We start from the raw sequence: 22,745 nt of genomic DNA on the forward strand, positions 1-22,745 counted from the left end.
CTCAGGCCTACAGCCATAAAACGACGATTTTCTGTCCTGCCTTGAGCACATTTACCATAAAACACTCCCTGCTCAGGACTGTTCATGGCACCCCTCACTCCTGCCGCAGAGCAAATCTGTGACATGTCGACCTCTCCTGCCTGTTAGAGGCCCAGATGATGTAGGCAATGGTATCTGAATTACCAAATGCGGATACAGGTATAGCAAACTAGGGATCAGTGGGGGAAAATGTGATTGGTGAGCACTGGTAATTGAGCAGGGCACTGCATGTAAGAAAGGAAGGGATTAAAGTGTCTCGAGGAGGAAGAATCCTGTGGAAGAAGAGGGGAGAGGGATGCAAGGGGCCAGCTGCATGTGGATATGGGGCTGGTCAGGGCTGGTCTGCTCAGGCCCTGAGCCTGATCACTGTCCTGCCTTCTTATTCAACTCTGTTGCTGGCTATTTGCTGTGTGAGTGTGCCCACTCCTGGGTGTGTTGGGGGTGAATCATACAATCATGGAACCACATAGCCATGTGTGCGTCTGCACCCATGGGTAATTGCTGCTGGGGATGCGTGGAGCACTGGTGACCTTCAGAGCAGATCAGGCTGAGGTGAGGAATGGGATGGGGCCAGGTGTGTTGCTCATGGCTCTGTGTGTGCTGCTGGTGGTGTGGTGGCTGTGAAGGTGCTGTTCCCTGTTGGAGCTGGTCTGTGTGTGGTCGGCTGTGTCCATGCCCTGTGTGTATTTGCCTGTGTGCACAAGAGTCTTGGAAATTCTGAGAGAATTTCTCCAGGTTCCTGATGAAAGAAGAAGCTTTCCTGGGTCTTAGGACTGAGGGACATTTTCTGAGGGACATATCCCCCACTAAACCAGGTCCCTAAGTACTACATCCAACCTTTTCCTCTGCACAGCTTTCCAGCCAGTCTGCCCCAAGCCTGTAGCACTGCATGGGGTTGTTGTGGCCACAGGGCAGGACGCGGCACTTAGCCATGGTGAACCTCATCCCATTGGCCTCTGCCCATCGATCCAACATGTCCAGGTCCCTCTACAGGGCCTTCCTATCCTCCAGCAAATCGACACTTCCCCCCAACTTGTTGTCATCTGCAGACTTACTGAGGGTGCACTCAATTCCCTCATCCAAATTATCAATAAAGATGTTAAAGAGGATGGGCCCCAAACCCAACCCCTGTGGAACACCACTAGTGACCGGTCACCAGCTGGATTTCACTCCGTTCACCACTACTCTCTGGGCCCAGCCATCCAGCCAGATTTTAACTCAGCAAAGAGTGTACCTGTCCAAGCCATGGGCTGCCAACTCCTCCAGGAGGATACTATGGGAGACCGTGTCAAAGGCCTTGCTGAAGTCTAGGTGGACTGCATCAACATGATTTCCCTCATCCACCACGCAAGTCACCCAGACATAGAAGGAGATGAGGTTGGTCAGGCAGGACCCCCCTTTCATGAACCCATGCTGACTGGGCCTGGTCCCCAGGTTGTCCCACATACGTTGTGTGACTGCATTCAAGATGATCTGTTCCATCACCTTTCCTGGCGCTGAGGTGAGGCTGACAGGCCTGTAATTCCCCGGGTCCTCCTTACAAACCTTCTTGTAGATGGGCTTCACATTAGCAAGTCTCCAGTCATCTGGGACCTCTCTGGATGACCATGACCACTGACAGATGATGGAGAGCGTCTGATAGGTGATGGAAAGTGGCACAAGCTTCGGGAAAGCTTGGCAACAACCTTGAAAAAAGAGCCAAGGCCTCAGACAGTGCACTGTGGAGATCCCGTTTTATTATTTTATTAGATGCTATGGAAGAGTCAGCTCTGACCTTCTGTTAGACACATATTTGCAGAGCCTCAAGAGCAAACAAAGCAGTGTCGCTCCTCAGCAGAAGTAGGATGAAAAAGAAATATTACTCTAAGAGCATAATAAATGCAAATGATACCAAAGATAAGAATAACAATAATGATAATGAAAGAAGGACCAGGCCTGAGGGGAGGTACCAAGTTAAGTCATTTCTGGAAAAAGAGGGGAAGTTTGTCACTATTCAGAAACGTCCATGAAATCACTTTCCTAATAGCCCACTTGAGCTCCTGGTTCCTCATGCTATAGATGAGGGGGTTCAATGTTGGAGGTATCACCGAGTATAGAACTGCCACCGCCAGGTTCAGGGATGGGGAGGAAATGGAGGGGGGCTTCAGGTAAGCAAAAAAGCCTATGCTGATAAACAGGGAGACCACAAAGAGGTGGGGGAGGCAGGTGGAGAAGGCTTTGTGCCGGCCCTGCTCAGAGGGCATCCTCAGCACAGCCCTGAAAATCTGCACATAGGAAAAAACAATGAAAACAAAACAGACAGATGCTAAACAGACACCAGTCACAACTACCCAAAAACTCTTCAGGTAGGAGCGTGCACAGGATATCTGCATGATCTGGGGGATTTCACAGAAGAACTGGTCCACAGCATTGCCTTGGCAGAGGGGCAGGGAAAATGTATTGGCAGTGTGCAACAGAGCATTGAGCAACCCACTGCCCCAGGCAGCTGCTGCCATCTGGGCACAAGCTCTGCTGCCCAGGAGGCTCCCGTAGTGCAGGGGCTTGCAGATGGCAACATAGCGGTCGTAGGACATGACGGTGAGAAGGAAATACTCTGCTGATATCAAGAAGAGAAAAACAAAGACCTGTGCAGCACACCCCGCATAGGAAATGGCCCTGGTATCATGAAGGGCATTGGCCATGGCTTTGGGGAGAGTGGTGGAGATGCAGCCCAGGTCGAGGAGGGCGAGGTTGAGGAGGAAGAAGTACATGGGGGTGTGGAGGCGGTGGTCGCAGGCTACGGCGGTGAGGATGAGGCCGTTGCCCAGGAGGGCAGCCAGGTAGATGGCCAGGAAGAGCGCGAAGTGCAGGAGCTGCAGCTCCCGCGTGTCTGCGAATGGCAGGAGGAGGAACTTGCTCACAGAGCTGCTGTTGGACATGTGCTGCCTCTTGGCCTCGGAGCCTGTCCAAAGACAAAAGGACACAGAGAATTTAGGGCAGGCTTCTCTGAGCAAAGCTCTGTACTTTCAGCAACACTCTTCCTTTCTCACTCACCTACACAAACGCATTCTCAGCAGCAGTTTCATTCTCTTCTCTGGCTAGAGCTCTGGTTCGTGTTGGCTGAGCACTGTTTGGAGCCACGGCCTCTGCCCATGAGCTCCATCGGACTCAGCCCTGCTTTGCAGCAGTGGGTACCTGGGAAAGCTGGTGACCCATTCTGAAACTCATAGTTTGGTTCAGATGCTGTGCACCTGTAATACAGACAGGCTGTTCAACATCCTCCAGCAGGATAACCCCAGGGACACCGCTGGATGTCCTTAAACCAGAGTGACCTGAATAGAGCCAGCTCATTTCCCAGCCCTACGCACCACAGTGCCCAGAGCCATATTGGCTAGAACAACTTGGGCACTTTGCTCCCAGGGATACACCTCCAGAGCAGGACTCAGTACTCTGCTGTTTGAAATCTGGCTTTAATCCCACTGCCCAGAGTCTGAGGAGAATAGTAAGGGCAGGATGGATGGGAGGGGAAACACAAAGAAATGCCCCATTGCTTCTGCTGAAGAAGCCAAGAATGAGAGTGAGAGCTGGGCATTTGGGGTGACCTCTTGTCCTGAAGACTGGGCAGCCAAGGGGCTAATGTTACAGTATCACAGATTTCTAGGTTGGAAGAGACCTCAAGATCATCGAGTCCAACCTCCGACCTAACACTAAGTACTCCACTAAACCATATCGCTAAGCTCTACATCTAAACGTCTTTTAAAGACCTCCAGGGATGGTGACTCCACCACCTCCCTGGGCAGCCCATTCCAATGCTTAATAACCCTTTCGGTAAAGAAGTACTTCCTAACATCCAACCTAAAACTCCCCTGTCGCAACTTTCGCCCATTCCCCCTCGTCCTGTCACCAGGCACGTAGGAGAACAGACCAACCCCCACCTCTTTACAGCCTCCTTTAAGGTAACTGTAGAGAGAGATAAGGTCGCCCCTGAGCCTCCTCTTCTCCAGGCTGAACAAGCCCAGCTCCCCCAGCCACTCCTCATAAGACTTGTTCTCCAGACCCCTCACCAGCTTGGTCGCCCTTCTCTGGACTCGCTCGAGCACGTCCATGTCCTTCCTGTAGCGAGGGGCCCAAAACTGAACACAGTACTCGAGGTGCGGCCTCACCAGAGCCGAGTACAGGGGCACAATCACTTCCCTAGACCTGCTGGCCACACTGCTTCTTATGCAGGCCAGGATGCTGTTGGCCTTCTTGGCCACCTGGGCACACTGCTGGCTCATATTCAGCCGACTATCAACCAATACTCCCAGGTCCCTCTCGGCCAGGCAGCTTTCCAGCCACTCATCTCCCAGCCTGTAGCTCTGCTTGGGGTTGTTGCGCCTCAGGTGCAGGACCCGGCACTTGGCCTTGTTGAACTTCATACAGTTGACCTCAGCCCATCGCTCCAGCCTATCCAGATCCTCCTGCAGAGCCTTCCTGCCCTCGAGCAGATCGACACACGCACTTAGCTTGGTGTCATCTGCAAACTTACTGAGGGTGCACTGGACGCCCTCATCCAGATCATCGATAAAGATATTAAAGAGGACCGGCCCCAGTACCGAGCCCTGGGGGACACCACTAGTGACCGGCCTCCAACCAGATTTGACTCCATTCACCACAACTCTCTGAGCCCGGCCATCCAGCCAGTTTCTAACCCAGCGAAGCGTACACCAGTCCAAGCCCCGAGCAGCCAGTTTCTTGAGGAGAATGTTGTGGGGAACTGTGTCAAAAGCCTTACTGAGGTCAAGGTAAACCACATCCACAGCCTTTCCCTCATCCACCAAGCGCGTCACTTGGTCATAGAAGGAGATCAGGTTCGTCAAGCAGGACCTGCCTTTCATAAACCCATGCTGACTGGGCCTGATCGCCTGCTTGCCCTGCAAGTGCCGCGTGATGACCCTCAAGATAATCTGCTCCATGAGCTTTCCTGGCACTGAGGTCAAACTGACAGGCCTATAGTTCCCCGGGTCTGCCCTGCGGCCCTTCTTATAGATGGGCGTCACATTGGCTAGCCGCCAGTCAACTGGGACCTCCCCCGATAGCCAGGACTGCCGATAAATGATGGAAAGCGGCTCGGCCAGCTCCTCCGCCAGTTCTTTCAGTACCCTCGGGTGCATCCCATCCGGCCCCATCGACTTGCGCACATCCAAGCTCCGTAGCAGGTCGCCAACCATTTCCTCATGGATAGCGAAGGCCACGTCCTGCTCCCCATCCCCTTCCACCAGCTCAAGGCACTGGGTATCCAGAGAACGACCGGTATTGCCGCTAAAGACTGAGGCAAAGGCGGCATTAAGCACCTCAGCCTTTTCCTCATCCTTAGTAACTAGGTTTCCCCTCGCATCCAGTAAAGGATGGAGATTCTCCTTAGTCCTCCGTTTCGCGTTGATATATTTGTAAAAGGATTTTTTGTTGTCTTTAACAGCAGTAGCCAGGTTGAGCTCCAAATGAGCTTTGGCCTTTCTAATTTTCTCCCTGCACAGCCTCGCTACATCCTTGTAGTCCTCCTCAGTGGCCCGCCCTTTTTTCCAAAGATTATAAACCCTCTTTTTTCTGCTAAGCACAAGCTGCAACTCTCTGTTGAGCCAGGCCGGTCTTCTTCCACGCCGGCTCGTCTTTGGACACGTGGGGACGGACCGCTCCTGTGCCATCACGATTTCCTTCTTGAGGAGCGCCCAGCCTTCCTGGACTCCTCTGCCCTTCAGAACCGCCTCCCAAGGGACTCGGCCAACCAGCGTCCTGAGCAGCTCAAAGTCAGCCCTCCGGAAGTCCAATACAGCAGTTTTACTGGTCCCCTTCCTGGCCTCGCCAAGAATAGAGAACTCTACCATTTCGTGGTCACTCTGCCCAAGACAGTTGGCAAGTGTTCTCCCCCAGCGAGCTCTGTGCATCCTGCCACTTCTGCCTGCCTTTACCCACTCTGTCTCTGCAGGCAGTGCCCCCAGCCCTGCTGCGCTGGGCAGGGAGCTGCTCCTGGGCAGAGCTGGCTCTCTGCAGCGCTGCCCGCTTGCCAGGAGCTCCCCTTGGGCCCAGGAGCCCGGCCCAGCTCAGCAGCACAGGCCCAGCCCAAGGCCTCCCTTGCTCTGCCCCCCACCAGGCTCCCTGCACATGGCCCTGGGGCTGCAGGGGAACCTGCTGGGAAACAGCCTGAAGGGATCCCTGGGCACACACACTCCCTCCCCTGGGCACACACACTTCTTGAGAGCATGCTGATTTCTCCTTACAGAAAACCAATTAAGTGTAACAATCAATCACATCTTGTTGTCCCAGTATCAGTTTGGACATGAAGTCATGGTCAGGGACTGATCTCCTTCATCCCACTTGAGGAAGGAATTCAGCAGAGTCAGTCGAGGCATCTCATGCTGCTTGTTATTCCTGGGGTTGGAAGGGGTCTCAGCTCCCTCCCATGTCTGCCACAGACTCACAGGACCTGGGATTCCTCCGGCCTCAGTTCAGGTGTCCACAACATAGGCAGCTTAATGCGAATTACTGAGCCACAATAGCTCCTTAGTGGAGATGGAGGACAGGCAGGAGCTGTTCAGATGCAAACATCTGGTGAAATTTGAGGTTGATCCTCTGAGAGTCAGCTGGAGGCATTCCTTTGGGTAACTGAAATGGCAGCAGATGCCACATGTAGGACAACTGAACCTGTCCCTACTCCTTATGTGCAGGGCAGCCTGAAGAGGCTGTGGGAAGAGCAAAAGGAGTCATGTGTCACAGGGAGAGCTAAACCATTTTCTTCGTCTTCTACATGCCCCTTGGCTGTAATGGCTGTTGTGTCTCAGACATAACCACAGGGCCTCAGCTCTCACCAGCAAGGTCTCCCTGCCCTTTGTGCCTTGAGGCAGGACTCTGCAGGGGTACAACAGGTGGTGGGTGGGGACAAAATCAGTGGTTACTTTGCAAACTACACCCGTAACAGTTCATGGGACCTTAGGGCGTGCATCCACGGGTACAGGGAGAGTGTTCTGGCCTGGGGGTACTGGTTCCTTATGATCCCAGGAAGGGATCGGACAGCAGCATTCAGATACTGTAAGGGATCATTTAACTGCTCTTAGAGCTAAGACTGTAAGGAGAGAAGACTATAGATGACCTACTGAATCTGGTGTGACTTCATTCTAGACACAGTACTCCACTGTTAGTTGCAGCTCTCCATTAGACATTTGCACTGACCCTATGGGATTATTAAAGGGTGAGCGAGTTTTGCTGATCAGTCCTTGGCTCTCCAGTAATGAAGCAGCATATATATGGTAATCAGGGAGTCTCGGATAGTGCCATATTGCCACTGGTGCACCATTTGGATTGCTAATGGCAATTCGACCCTGAGCAACCCCACAACAGTAGGATCCTGTGAGGGACCGGGCAAGGTAGAAAACTGTTTAATGTGCATAAACCACCATAAATCACCTCCAGCATGGCCAATTCCACCAGATATGGGCTGCCTCTCTCCCTAGTGGTCCATTTGCCTATGTGGCATACAACATCTTCCTTGAAGGGATACCTTTCCTTTACACCTGACAGGAGTTGCCTCAAGAGAGTGAGGATTTGTGCCCCCTTTCCAACTGCTTTGTCAATGCCCCCTTCCCTGGGGAGGGATCCCAGCTGCTTGTCTTCCCTGTCCTCTAATTCCAGGCTACTGGCCCTGTTATCCCAGTATCAGATCAGCCAGGTGACAATGTGCTGGCCTAGATGATGGATGAAATCTTTTCGCACATCTCACAGCTCCCCAAGGAACAGTGATCAGGTGCTTACTGATGATTTTATGATATCTCACTCTTCATCCACCTGTTCCTCTGACGGCCCTGCTTGGGAGTAGCCTGCCTCATCTTCTTCTTCCTCCTTCCCTGTATGAGTAGGAGCTTCTTTCCTTGCTAAACAAGCTGATTTTGTTTTTTTCTCATGTATACGTATGACTGATACAGACACAGTTTCGTTCTGTGGCCCAGTCGCAGGGCTTGGAGTTGTGTAGATTGCAACTCAGTAAGCAAAGGCCAAGCCCCAGCACTTTGCAGTGATTTCTGTCTCTTTGGAATTGCCAGGGTGATGACACTCCTTTTTCAAGCATTCTGTGATTTTTTCTTTTAGGATTCTGCACTTGTTCATGGGTGAAGTAACAAAGCATTGCAGGTGCCTACAGTTCTAGGTGCCTGCCCATATCCTCCCACATTCCCTGCCACTCATAATTATCCTGCCTCAAGGCACATCCCTGTGTGGCATTCTAGAAATAGGTTACCCTAACCTTAAACAAAACCTGAAACACATTCAGGAGAAATAAGAATAAGAAGAAGTTGGTTTGAACATCCCAAGGATATTGAAAGTTTTGAAGAGCTATTGTAACTAGCCTGGAGGAGAAAGGGGGAGGTGAAGGAGAAAGGGAGAGGGAAGAATTGGGGAGAAGAAGTGTCCCCCCTCATCCCTCCCATAGATTGTCTCCCCAAGGAGAAAAGGTAAAGACTGTTAATTATGAATAGTTTCTGGGAGATGGTTCCTCAAGTATGGAGGTGACAGCAATGCTGAGTACATCTACCAGATTAGTCTCATGACCAGCAATTTCATCATAACATGAGGCAGCGTTACCCGGTAGAGTAAACTAATAACCAGAAACCAGCCCCCAGAAAGCCCCCAGCACGACAGGGAATACACCGAGTACGTAATGTGCTATCTAACAGAATTCTGAGGCGAAACACAACTACTACACCGAGATTAAAAAATAAATAAAAAAATACACCTTGTGGTCAGCAGCTATGAAGCAGATATAATGCTTGTAACCATTTTATTTTAACATGATCTGGTCATATCTGTTCTTATCTCAACCCTTTGGGCCCCACGCAGGACCCATTCAGGAAGGAGGGCATCCCACAGGAGAGACCCAGAGAGGGCAGAGATGGATTGTCAAGGAGCGGTGGAGACAAGTGTCATGGACTGACTGCAATTCCCATTCCCCTGTACCACTCAGGGGAAGGAGTTACAAGAGGCTGGATGGGGGGAATGGTGTTTTTAGTTTGCTTGTGGTTCCTGCTGGTTGTAGTCCACTGGTAATAGGCAATACATTCTATTAATCTGCCTATGCTAAGTCTGTCTTGTCCGTGATGATAATTGGTGCCCATGGTGGTATTTGGTGGGTGACCTCGTGCTCTGCCTCAACCCCTGAGGTCTTTTCATTGTATTTTCTCCCCCTATTTCTTGTAGAATCGTAGAATCATAGAATCAGAGAATACCCCGAGTTGGAAGGGACCCATAAGGATCATTAAGTCCAACTCCTGGCACCGCACAGGTCTGCCCAAAAGTTTAGACCATGTGACTAAGTGCACAGTCCAATTTCTTCTTAAATTCAGACAGGCTTGGTGCAGTGACTACTTCACTGGGAAGCCTGTTCCAGTGTGTGACCACCCTCCCGGTGAAGAACCTCTTCCCAATGTCCAGCCTAAACTTCCCCTGCCTCAGCTTCACACTGTTCCCACAGATCCTGTAGGTTGGAAGTGAAAGAGCAGTTGCTGTGGAGTTCACCTGCGTAGCTGGATAACACCACCACAGTAATGGAGATGGAAAGGGTTCAGCACCAGGACTGTGGCCATCCAGGGATGGCATCTGAGCATCCAGGACATGCTCTGCCAGCCTGGTGGCACAGGAGGGAAGGAACAGAGGTTCCCCTGAAGGAGAGCAGTAGAAGAGGAAGGCTTGATTTCCAACTCAGTCATTTCTGGCACATCCCTGAGAGGCCTGGGGGAGCTGCAGGCCACACCAGGCTCTGGGACACCAGAGGTCTTTCCTCCCAGAGACAGATTCCAAAGAGGCACCAGCTCCCAGGGAAACCTGGCTCTGGATTGTCCCCGTCAGGAGAAGTCTGAGCCATGCCCAGAGGAGCCCTGGGGCTCAGGGCAGCCCTAGCATCAGGACCCAGGAATCCTGACTGCCACATTGTCTCCTGAGCCCAGAGGGACACTCGGGCAGGGCTCTTGCAGCAGCCATCAGCCCTATCCAGCCTCCTCCCAAAGCCCTGGACTTGGAGCTCTGGACAGCTGACAGCCCCTGGGACACCCCTTGGGAAGGGGCTCCTGACACCCTCACCTTTGGGGGAGAGCTGCAGGAGCACTGGAAACATGGAAGTCAGTTCAGAGGTGATGGTCACCCTCCAGCAGCCCTCCATCTCGCTTGCTGCTGGCCCTCAGCTCACGACAAGGGATGCCCGCCCTGGCTCCTCAGCCACAACTCCTCTGTGAGGTGCCCCTGCTCCTCCGCCCGTCAGCGAGGGTCGCCCAGTGCAACCTTGCTGCCTGCTGACCCCACACCTGGCCACAGAAGGACAGCGGTGGGGAGCACCCAAGCAGCGCCCAGCAGGGACCAGGCCTTGCAGGGAAGTGCCGGCACTGCCGCTGCTCCAGTGACGATATCCTGGTGATGCAGTGCATCCATCCCCCTGTGACATCAGGACGTGTCATTTGAAAGCCTATGAGGTCAGCAGCAAGGAGACGGCGCAGCTCGGGAGAGAGACGAGAGATTTCCCTTCTTGTCCTGAGAAACTCTCAACTCCCTTCTGCCCAGTTCTTTTCCACAGGATCTTGACAAATCCACCAGGAACATCTCCAAATGGTGACAAAGGCCATTGGATATTGGAAGTGGAGCACTGGGGAAGTCACCAGTGTCCTCCTGCACCAACACTCCTCTGATCTTGGAAGCCCTTCCAGGAAGATGGGGTTTGAGGCTTGTCCTGGGCCTGGGCTTTTTTCAAAAGATGGGAGCAAAGGCACCTGGGCTGCAGCAGCCCCTCACCGTGCCTGAACTCCTCTTCACTGCATGTCCCTCACTTGGAGAAGTAGGATGTGTTATATGGATGGAATTGCAGTGCATGCCAGGGCCTTCCTCCCTGGACGTCCCACAAGGCTCTGTGCTCTGAGAAGGCCTCAGCAACATCCCCCGGTCTGCCATGCAGGAGGCAGAGGTGGTACACGAGGGAATGGCAAACGTAATCGCTGTTGATCATCCCCACTTGTCTCTTCTGAAGAATCTGCACCCAGCCAGCACAGCACCCCAAGCTGAGGGACCTGTCCCCCCACACCTCAGCAGCTCTTCCATCCATGTCCCAGCCCTGGGACAGCAGGCGGGGATCCAGCTCCTCCTGCCTGTGCCCCACGCTGAGGGCATTGGGGCACATCTGGGCTGCAGCACCTCAGCTGTGGCACAAGGGCCAAACTCAGCCTTGTCCCAGATCTTGTGCCCAAGCATGGGCATGCAGAGGCTTTCCTTCACAGCAGAGACCTGCTGCCGTGGATGGCAGATGGCCATGGGAGGATGAAATGAGGGGCCCGAAGCAGAGCACGCCCTGGTGTTCCTGAGGCCAGAAGGAAACAGGCCTGGGCTGTGCTGCCCTGACAGCAGAGGGCCTTTTGTGGTGTTGGTGCAGCCCTGAGGGCCAGTGCTGGAGCTGGGGCTGATCTCCAGGCAGGAGAAGGGGCTGCTGCCAAAGTCCTTGGCTATGGGCGTCCTGTGATCCAGGGACACAGAAAAAATCACTGGGCTATGTCTTGAATAAAGGATGGGGGTGAGAAGCAGGAGCAGTGTTTGCAAACACAAGTGGAAACCCTGGTGTGATTTGCCTCATGTCCATGCACTGCCTGCCTCTACTGGATAGAGGAGGAACAGACCTTGGCTTGCTGCAGCCCTGAGAAGCAGTCACTTGCTCACAAGCACCAGATCTGTCGGAGATGCCATCAGGGATTCCCGTTAAGTACCAGCTATGAATGGCCAGAGCTGTCCTGTGGGTCCTGTGCTGCCCGTGTCAGCTGCATGCTCCAGTGGTGCTGGGCAGCGTTGGCATCTCAGGTAGCACTGCAGGCCTGGAACTGGCTATTACATGGAGCAGCTGCCCTGAACGAGGTTAGGCAATGTAGGGATGTCCGTGAGACAAGTGCCGTTACAGTCACTGGAGATGGAGGGAAAACCAGATGGAGAAGAGGGAGAGAGACTCAGGTCTCCCTGTGGCACAGTTCTCCATTGGGTCAGGTGGATACCTCTACAGGCTGCCCTGAGCCTACTGAGGAGGGACAGGTTTAGTTGTCCTAAATGTGTGCATTTGGTGTCACTTCAGCTGGCCAAAGGCATTCCCCACCAGCCTCCAAGGGGATGCCCCCAGGTGCTGCCCTGTCCCTCAGGGTTCCTCCATGAGAGCTTGCAGATACCTGCACGTCCCTCTGCCCCCTGACATGTCACCAGGTGTTTGCAGCCCCCTGATTTCCTCCATCTCCATTAATGATGTTGGAGCTGAGACAAGGAGCTCACCTGCAGGTGCCCATGTGGTGTACATTAAAGGGAGGGCAGAGGAATCCCAGGTCCTGTGGGTCTGGGGCAGGCATGGGTGTGAGCTGAGCTCCCTTTTGGTCCCAGTCCTAAAATCCATCATGAGATGTCTCAACTGACTGTGCAGAATCCCTTCCCTGAACAGGGGATAAAGAAGAAGATTCCCTGACTTTGTCTGGATGCCCAAACTGATAGCGGGACAAGAAGATGTGATTGATTGTTACACTTAATTGGTTTTCTGTTAGGTGAAATGAGCCTGCTGCCAAGTGTGTGTGCCCAGGGGAGGGAGGGAACGCTAGGGATCCCTTTGGGCTGTTTCCCAGCAGGTTCCCCTGCAGCCCCAGGGCCATGGGTAGGGAGCCTGGTGGGGGGCAGAGCAAGGGAGGCCTTGGGCTGGGCCTGTGCTGCTGAGCTGGGCCGGGCTCCTGGGCCCAAGGGGAGCTCCTGGCAAGCGGGCAGCGCTGCAGAGAGCCAGCTCTGCCCAGGAGCAGCTCCTCTGCCCAGCGCAGCAGGGCTGGGGGCACTGCCTGCAGAGACAGAGTGGGTAAAGGCAGGCAGAAGTGGCAGGATGCACAGAGCTCGCTGGGGGAGAACACTTGCCAGCCCTGACCCCGGTAAGTCTCTGGCTGGAGGGCAATGCAGCCGCAGCTCCTGGAGGAAGGAGAAGCCGCGGGTGCAGGCAGGGGTGCCCAGGGCTGTGGTGCAGAGCAGGGTCCCTGCTGTGCCCCAGGGGCTGTGTGCCGGGGCAGGGCCTCTGCCGCCTGCCAGGCTCAGCACTCAGCCTGCCCGGGGAGCTGCCCAGGGCGCTGCGGGGAGAAGCTGCGGGTGGAAGGAGCCCCCCGGCAGGGCAGGGTCCTGCTGCTGGCGGGAGGCTGCTGCCTGGGGCAGCCTGCTCACAGGTATACAGCACACAGTGGCATTTCCCAGTTAAGTTTTTCACAGGAAAAGTCCAATTAGGAATATTTTGCCCTCTTGTCAGTTACCTACTCTACTGGATGGGGACGGGAAACAGGGAGAAATGGAAAAGGAGCTGTCAAGTATGAGCACATTGCTGAGATTCCTGAACTGTGATACTGATGATCAGTAGGTTTGTGAGCTGCCCCGGAACTGCCTTCAGCCTCTCCTCTTCCTATCGATAGCAACAGCATCATCTTTGCTGAATCCATCCGGGCATTTCTACAGGTTCTTTTCCACCTGTAAACATGCACATGCAACTAGCCAGTCCCCTGCATACAGGAATTCGCCGAAGGGCAAAGATTACTGCACAGAGATTGGGTCGAGGCTGTGAGCAGAAACAGGAATAACACTTGAGACAAGGAAACAGCTCCCAGAAATAAAACCTTCAGTCATCAGGGATATGATCAAGGAATGAGAGGAAGGTAAGTCATAAAACCTGTCACAGGGCTAATTCATCAGAAAACTCCATATTTTTCCATTCAGTAAAGACCCCTTCCTGTGAGCCTACCTCCTAGCCTCCTCTCACGCCTAAAAAAAAAGTCGCTGCCCTCTTGGTCTTTCGAGCTGTGAGCTGCCCTGCAGGATAGAAATCTTTCCCATAGTATGTTTGTAATATCTGGAAAGCATACGTAGTAGAGGAGGTGCTAAATGCAAGGACGTACTATTGGGCTGGTGAAATGAACGTTAGGTGTCCTGGGCAGGAGGTGTGGTGCTGAGACCTTGCTCAGGTACCTTGACAAAGGCTGGGCATTGAGGAATTGGCAGTGGATTCCTCCTCTCTCAGCAGTGTCTGGCGTCTTTCTGGGTAACAGAAATGTGATTGTCCTCCATCTGCAAAAGCTGCACACTCAGGGCAGGTGGGAACAAGCCCAGCCAACTCCCCTCACCCTGCTCTGAGCCAAAGGGAATACTTTGCCTCTCAGGTCTCACAACCGTTCACGGTGAGTGCAGCAGAAATCCTCAGGATTTCTGAGTGTAGAGAACACTGCTTGGGCGTGAAGAGAGGGAAAAGGATATGTAGAAAAAATTGCCCCTAAAACTCCTTTCTGTCAACTACATTCTGTAGCACTGGAATGCAGATGCTGACATGGCCTTCTGTGTAGGAAAGGATTTCATCTGATAAACTTTGAAAATAAAACCTTTCCCAGCTGCCATGTTCCCGTGTACTCATTGCACTGAGTAAGGACTTATTCCCTCAAGAGCCCAGGAGCAAAGGCCCCTGCTCCTCATGGCGCACTGAACCTTAAAAATGAAGCTCATGTCGTGGAGCTGAATGAAAGATTCCAGTAGAGAAAGGAAAAGCCTTTAAGTATGGCAGGGGGAGGGTCTACAAGGAATGATATAGGTTTCACTTGGAGAAGCCTGTCCTAACTTTTCATTGTCTTTTACTACCTGTACAGATCCCCATACCCAACAGGCATCAGATGTCCAACAGCAGCTCCATCACCGAGTTCCTCCTCCTGCCATTCGCAGACACGCGGGAGCTGCAGCTCCTGCACTTCGCACTCTTCCTGGGCATCTACCTGGCTGCCGTCCTGGGCAACAGCCTCATCCTCACCGCCGTAGCCTGCGACCACCGCCTCCACACCCCCATGTACTTCTTCCTCCTCAACCTCGCCCTCCTCGACCTGGGCTGCATCTCCACCACTCTGCCCAAAGCCATGGCCAATTCCCTCTGGGACACCAGGGCCATCTCCTATGCAGGATATGCTGCACAGGTCTTTTTGTTTGTCTTCTTTATTGGAACTGAATTTTCAGTTCTCACCATCATGTCCTATGACCGCTACGTTGCCATCTGCAAGCCCCTGCACTACGGGAGCCTCCTGGGCAGCAGAGCTTGTGCCCAGATGGCAGCAGCTGCCTGGGGCAGTGGGGTTCTCTATGCTCTGCTGCACACTGCCAGTACATTTTCCCTGCCCCTCTGCCAAGGCAATGCCTTGAACCAGTTCTTCTGTGAAATTCCCCAGATTCTCAAGCTCTCCTGTACAGATGCCTATCTCAGGGAAGTTTGGGTGCTTCTGTTTAGTGCTTGTTTGACATCTGGATGTTTTGTTTTCATTGTTTTTTCCTACGTGCAGATCTTCAGGGCCGTGCTAAGGATGCCCTCTGAGCAGGGATGGCACAAAGCCTTTTCCACGTGCCTCCCTCACCTGGCTGTGGTCTCTCTTTTTCTCAGCACAGCCATTTTTGCCCACCTAAAGCCCCCCTCCATCTCCTCCCCGTCCTCTGACCTGGTGGTGGCAGTTCTGTACTCGGTCATGCCCCCAACACTGAACCCCCTCATCTACAGCATGAGAAGCCAGGAGCTCAAGGGTGCCATTAAACAAATGATTTCATGGATCTTTCTGAGTAGTGATAGATTTTCCCTCTTTCTACACAAGTGACTTTCCTATCCCCATGAAGGCCTCAGCCTTGTTTCATATGTATATTTTCATTGTTATCTTTAGTATCATTAGCAATTATGTTCTTAGAGAAATGTTTGCAGATGTCTCATTTCTAATGAGGAATGACACTGCTCTGTTTACTCTGGAGGCTCTATAAATGTGTCTTACAGAAGGTCAGCACTGACTGTTTTAGTATCTGCTTAATAAAACAGGATCTTAATAGTGCAGTCTGAACACTTCACTCTTCTTTCACAGCTTGTGCCAAAATCAGGGCTGTGCACTTGCTCCCCGGCAGGCCTGTTGCTGCATGGATTTGGGAGAGACCAAGCATAGGATTTAAGAGCAATATGTTGGTGTCTAATGACAGCAGAGATGGTCACTGAGGTACATAGGCATGATTGTCCCACATGGGGCAGGGCAGAGGACATCCTCCAGGACATAAATGTGAAGCTGCCTGGAGAGTCCATCAGCTATGTGCAGATCTTCAGGGCTGTGCTGAGGATGCCTTCTGAGCAGGAAGGTCTGCAGGCCTCTTGGGGATCCGTTGCAGAAGAGAGCAGGGGACACAGCAGGGGACACTGACCTCTGTACGCTTGTGCCATGGTTGTCCCATCTGTGGGGCTGAGCCCTCTGTGCCCCCAGGAGCTTCTGTGCCCGTCAGAGGGGCTGGGGCTGTGGTGGCAGTGCCCAGAGCCCTGCAGCAGCCTGTGGTGGGCACCGCCCTGGGGCTGCTGCCACTGGACTGGGATGAGGGCAGGGAGGTGGGCAGAGATCAGGGAGGTGGGAGAACCGTGCTCAGGGTCTGTGTTGGGGGAACGTCCAGCCTCTGTCCTGGCCCAGAGCCCTGCAGACCTGCAGAGGCCCCCATGGGATGTGGCTGGGTCAGGGCAGAGGCCATGGGCTGGAGGAGGCTGCAAAGGCAGGAGGGCCATGGCAGGAAGGCATCCTGAGGGTGCCATTGGGATTGTAACAGGGGGGATCTTGACCCAGCCCTGAATGTGCACTGCCATGTGCGGTGCCTTGGCAGCACGGCTGTGGGAGCATGTGTGGGGCAGTGGGGCTGGGACGCTGCAGGGACAGGGTGCAGACAGGGTCCACAAAGCAGCCATCCGTGGGTGACAGCAAGGATAGGCTCCAAAACAGAAATTTATGGTGGAGGTGGAGGTATGGTTTTAGCAAGGGCAGAGCTCACCTGGAAGTGGTGTTATCGAGAAAAGTCAAGAGCAAAGAGAAGAGCTTTTGCTGGAGCTAAGGCACAGATTTCTCACCCAGCTCGCCCAGGGCTCGTCCTGAGCAAGGCGGCCACGAGCCCTGCCTGCCCTCCTGCCTGCCCCGCGCCGTCAGGTGGCTGTAGCAGAGGGGACCCACAGCCAGCCCCTCAATGGGGCTCTGCCAGCCCCTCGCCCTCCCCTCTGCAGTGACGTCATTTCTGCCCAGGGGCTCTCTGATGCGCGGGATGATGTCACAGTGCCTGCCGGCCAGCCCTTCTGAGGGCCAGTCAGGCTGCTGCAGTGGCAGTGACCTCACTCCAGCCCCCTCCCCACGGCCTGCCTCTCCCCTTCCCCTCTCCCCTCTCTGGACCCCGGGGTGTCACGCAGTCGGTGTCACGCAGCAGCTTTGCAGTGGTGGCCTCCGTGGTGGTGTTGCCAGGGAGGACATCTGCCCCTGAGCCAAAAGGACCTACTACTGCCAAGATGCATTTGGTGTTTCAAGCTGTCACTGGCAGAGGTCTTGCAAAGTCTTTCTGCAGTTGTGCCCAGGGACCTTCACTCCATGGGTCCTGGGCTGGGGCTTTCACTTCAGACGAACCTGCATCGGTCGTGGCACAAGAAAGATGCCTCTTACAGCTGTGCTCTGCATCCTCCTTCATGGTAGGGCACCACTCGGTGTCCTTCTTTCTGCTCACAGTGTTTGTCTTAGCTCAGGGATGAACCAGATTAGATCTGCCTGAGTCTTCTGAGGCCCAATCCAAGGCCTCCTGCCTGCTGCACCTACAGCACAAGAACCATTACTTTCCCTTACTGTGCAGATTGACCTGATGGGTCTGTTCCTATTAATCCCTCTTAATTTCCCTAGTTGGAAGGGGACATATTCCCAGACTGGGGCAGGCTGCTGGGCTCTGCCACAGCCAGTCAAAGTCACCTGCTCTTGAGTCTTTCAGCCTGAGTTTATCACACATGATCCAATACGAGTTTCTCGGCGTCTCAATGGCTGTTTCAAGTGTAGTTAACTCCAGGAATTTACGGGTAAGTGTGCCAGTGTGAGAAACATAGTTGTGGTTTTGCAATAGAAGGGGAAGGTCCCACTGTCCCAAATTAAGGAGGAGAGCTAAGAAAAACAGGACAAGAAGTGCGAAGTCAGTAAAAACAAAAATCATGAGCCTCTAGTCGAGAGAGATTAAGGAAAAAAAAAAAAAGAAAAAAAAAAAAAGGAAAAGGAGAAATTACCAGTTGGTCAAAAAAAATGTACATATATGGCATAGAAGGGCATCGAGTAGGCTGTGAACCTGCAGTACTCAGCCAATGAGGACACGGGGGAAATCAGGTCATAGAATCATAGAAACACGGGGTTGGAAAGGACCTACAAGATCATCTCGTCCAAATGTCCTCCTATCACCAATACTACCCACTAAGCTACTAAATCATATAACATAGCACCTCATCCAGGTGCTTCTTGAACACCGCAAGGGACAGTGACTCCTCCACCTCCCTGGGCAGGCCGTTCCAGTACCTGACCACTCTTTGAGAGAAAAAGTTTTTCCTGATATCTAATCTAAATCTCCCCAGGCGCAACTCATGGACATTTCCTTGAGTCCTACCATTAGTTATCTGGGAGAAGAGGCCAACGCCCTCCTCATCACAACCTCCCTTCAGGAAGCCTTAGAGAGCAAAAGCGTAGGTGTCGGGTAATAGGGAATACAAGGTTATGATAAACTTTTACTGTGCACTTCTGCTTGCAGGACGCCCGCCATTGCAATCGCGAATAAAATAGCTTTGCAGAAGATCCTGTCTGAAGAAAATTATTGAGATTTTTCTCACAGCCAGGATGTGTGGTGCCAGCCCACAGGAATCCCTCGCACAACCTACAGACTTGTCCAGGCCATAGTCTCGAGTTCCCAGACTGCAGAGGCTGCCTTCCAATGACTGTGACTTATGTTATACTCATGGAATCATAGAACCATAGAATCACGTAGATTGGAAAAGACCTCTCAAATCATCAAGTTTAACCATTTACCTAACACTGCTACATCTATCCCTAAACCATATCCCTAAGCACCACACCTATATGTCTTGTGAATACCTCCAGGGATGACCACTCCACCACATCCCTGGGCAGCCTGTTCCAATGCATCACAACCCTTTCAAGGAAGACATATACCCAAAACCAAACCTAAACCTGCCCTGATGCACCTTGAGGCCATTTCCTCTTGTCCTGTGTCTGGCCCCAGTACTGAGCCCTGGGGGGCACCCCTTGTGTGTGGCTGCCAATTGGATTTAACTCCATTCACCACAACCCTTTGGGCCCAGACACACAGCCATTTTTTTTACCCAGCAAAGCTCACGCCCATCCAAGACATGAGAAGCCAGTTTCTCCAGGAGAATGCTCTGGGAAGCAGAGTCAAAAGCTTTACTAAACCCTAGGTAAACAACATCCTCAGTCTTTCCCTCATCCACCAAGTGCATCGCATTGTCATAGAAAGAGATCAGGTTCATCAAGCAGGAGCTGCCTTTCATAAATCCATGCTGACTGATACCAATCACCTGGTTGTCCTGTATGTGTTGAATGATGGCACTCAAGATAATCTGCATCATAATGTTCCCCGGCACCAATGTAAGACTGACAGGCCTGTAGCTCCATGGGTCCTCCTTTTGGCCTTTCCTGTAGATGGGCATCACATTTGCTAGCCGACAGTAAGCTGTGACCTCCCCTGGCAGCCAGGACTGCTGATAAATGACGGAAAGTGGCTTGGTAAGTACTTCTGCCAGCTCCTTCAATACTCTTCGGTGGATCCCCTCTAGCCCCATAGACTTCTGTATGACTAAGCGGAGTAGCAGGTTGCTAACCATTTCCTCTTGGATTAGGAGGGCTTCATTCTGCTTTCTGTCCCTACCTACCAGCTCAGGAGGCTAGGTACCCAGAGAACAACTGGGCTTCATACTAAAGACTGAGGCAAAGAAGGCATTAAGTACCTCTGCCTTTTCCTCATCTCTTGTCACTATATTTCCCCCCATACAATTAAGGATGGAGATTCTCCTTAGTCCTCCTTTTGTTCCTAAGGCATTTATAAAGACATTTTTTATTCTCTTGCATGGCAGTAGCCAGACTGAGTTCCAGCTGGGCTTTGGCCCTTCTAATTTTCTCCCTGCACAGCCTCACAACATCTTTGTAGTTCTCCTGAGTGTCCTGCTCCTTCTTCCAAAGGTCATAAACTCTCTTTTCCTTACTGAGCCCTATCCAAACCTCTCTGTTCTGCCAGGCCAACCTTCTCCACTGGCTCATCTTTTGGGACATGGGAATGGCTTTTTCCTGTGCCTTTAGGATTTCCTTCTTGAAGAGTGTCCAGCCTTCCTGGACTCCTTTGCCTTTCACAACTGCCTCCTAAGGGACTCTGCCAACCAAGCTCTTTAACAGGCCAAAGTCAGCCCTCTTGAAGTCCAGGGCGGCAATTATGCTAACCCCGCTCCTTACCTCTCCAAAAATCAAAAACTCTATTAATTCGTGATCGTTATGCCCAAGATGGCCTCCAACCTTCACATTCCCCCCAAGGCCTTCTCTGTTCACAATCAAAAGGTCCAGCTGGGCACGTTCCCTGGTTGGCTCACTCAGCAGCTTTGTCAGGAAGTTATCTTCCACCCACTCCAGAGACCTGCTAGACTGATTCCTCTCTGCTGTGTTGTCTTTCCAGAAGACATCTGGGAAGTTGAAGTCTCCCACCAAACTGTATTTTCAGTAACCAAGTCAGTATCAGCCAGTGTGTGAGTGGCTCTAGGACACTGGACACACTCCAGGTATTCCAGACTTTGATTCAATAACCTGCAGTGCTCTAGGACAGAAGTCACTGAGCACAAGCCAACATGTCAAAGCTCTTTTGTGTTTGTATAAAGCATTCCCATACTTCAAACTCACCTCTAGAAGAGTCCGAAACACTCCAGGCACCCACAATTGACATAAGCAATGGCAGCATTACTGCAGGCTGTTGCAAGGAGTCCCAGAAGTGCCTTTCTGTGATGATCAGCTCTGGAGAAGGCCTTGGGTTGCTTAGCTTGGATGGAATGCCAGTGGATATTGGAAAGCAAGAGAACCAAGGCCTTGCACATCTCTGGGCCCCAAGGGCAGATGCCACTCACAGACATTGCCTGGGTGACATGTGGCAGAGATAGCTCCTGCTGAGAGGCAAAACCCCTCTCTCAACAGTAGGGATGAGGAACAAAGCCTTCATCCCATTTGGCTGATCTCACAGTGATACCCAGGCACAAAGCTGCCAGGCAGTCACCATGACTGTGGCAGTGTGCTGCTCTGTCAAGTAACTAGTAACATTTCATGAGAATTCAGCCCTAGTGCTTCTTCTGCAACTAAATGTTGCTTTTCTAACCCTGTCAGGCTTGTCATTCATACCACCATTTCTTTGTGGTGTCTCCTTCCTAGGGAGGAATAACACCAAGCACCTGTACAGGCTGAGTAGAGGGGGAGGATCACCTCCCTTGGCGTGCTGGCAACACCCTTCCGAATGCACCCCAGGATCCCGTTGGCCTTCTTGGCTACAAGGGCACAGTGCTGACTCATGCTCAGCCTGCTGTCCACCAGGACTCCCAGGTCCTTCTTTGCAGAGCTGCTTTCCAGCAGGTCATTCCCAGCCTGTACTGGTGCTGGGGGTTATTCCACCCTAGGAAGGAGACAGGACCCTGCACTTGCCCTTGTTGAACTTCGTGGGGTTCCTCTCAGCCTATCTCTCCAGCATGTCCAGGTCCCTCTGTGGTATCAGCCACTCCTCCCAGCTTTGTGTCATCGGCAAAGTTTGTGAGGGTGCAGTCTATTACATCATTGACTTCACTGATGAGTAAGTTGAACAACAGAGAGGAACTTTGGCATGTCCTGCAGCCCTGCACACCCTGGCAGGGCAATTCCTGCTGCAGAAATAAGTCAGCACGATGCTTAGAGAAGGCCAGTCAGTGTTTGCTTTGTCTGCTTCCAAGTGTGTTCCCCAGGAGGGACCCTGCTGCCTTCCAGGAGCTGTGAGCCCAGGAGCCCCAGGGCCATGTGCAGGGAGCCTGGTGGGGGGCAGAGCAAGGGAGGCCTTGGGCTGGGCCTGTGCTGCTGAGCTGGGCCAGGCTCCTGGGCCCAAGGGGAGCTCCTGGCAAGCGGGCAGCGCTGCAGAGAGCCAGCTCTGCCCAGGAGCAGCTCCTGTGCCCAGCGCAGCAGGGCTGGGGGCACTGCCTGCAGAGACAGAGTGGGTAAAGAAAGGCAGGCAGAAGTGGCAGGATGCACAGAGTTCGCTGGGGGAGAACACTTGCCAGCCCTGACCCCGGTAAGTCTCTGGCTGGAGGGCAATGCAGCCGCAGCTCTGCCCGGGGAGCTGCCCAGGGTGCTGCGGGGAGGCTGCTGCATGGGACAGCCTGCTCACAGCTCCAAAGCACCCAGTATCATTTCCCAGGCATTTTTTTTTTTTTCACAAGAATGATCAAAGAAGGGATTTTCTGCCCTCTTTTTAGTTACCTACTCTACTGGACAGGGAGGGGAATTAAGGAGACACGGAAAAGGAGCTGTCCAGCGTGAGCACATTGCTGAGACTCCTGAGCTGTTAACTTTGATGATCAGTGGGTTTGTGAGCAGCCCCAAAACTGCCTTCAGCCTCTCCTCTTCCTATCGAAAGCTACAGCATCAACTTTGCTGAACCCAGCAGGGCTTTCTGACAGGTCCTTTTCCACCTACAAAGACGCACATCCAGCTAGCCACTGTCCTGTATACAGGTAGGTTTCTGAAGGGCAAAGATTACTGCATAGAGTTTGGGGTGGTGTGAGAAAAACCCAATAATTTTCTCGGACAGGATTTTCTGTGAAG

The 22,745-nt window shown here is 52.7% G+C and overlaps 2 protein-coding genes across 2 annotated transcripts; one reads left to right on the plus strand and one right to left on the minus strand.

Moving 5' to 3' along the window:
- Window positions 1-1,997: 1,997 nt before the first annotated feature.
- On the minus strand, window positions 1,998-2,957 carry LOC136787234 (olfactory receptor 14A16-like). The gene has a single exon (XM_066984382.1). The coding sequence runs from the start codon at window positions 2,955-2,957 to the stop codon at window positions 1,998-2,000; it is 960 nt and encodes a 319-aa protein (XP_066840483.1).
- Window positions 2,958-14,633: 11,676 nt separating this feature from the next.
- Window positions 14,634-15,982, plus strand: LOC136787304 (olfactory receptor 14C36-like). Its single transcript, XM_066984464.1, has one exon. The coding sequence runs from the start codon at window positions 14,727-14,729 to the stop codon at window positions 15,684-15,686; it is 960 nt and encodes a 319-aa protein (XP_066840565.1). The 5' UTR covers window positions 14,634-14,726; the 3' UTR covers window positions 15,687-15,982.
- The last annotated feature ends 6,763 nt before the right edge of the window (window positions 15,983-22,745 follow it).

The sequence above is a fragment of the Anser cygnoides genome, chromosome 28 (genome assembly GCF_040182565.1).
Source record: "Anser cygnoides isolate HZ-2024a breed goose chromosome 28, Taihu_goose_T2T_genome, whole genome shotgun sequence".
NCBI classification, from domain to species: domain Eukaryota; kingdom Metazoa; phylum Chordata; class Aves; order Anseriformes; family Anatidae; genus Anser; species Anser cygnoides.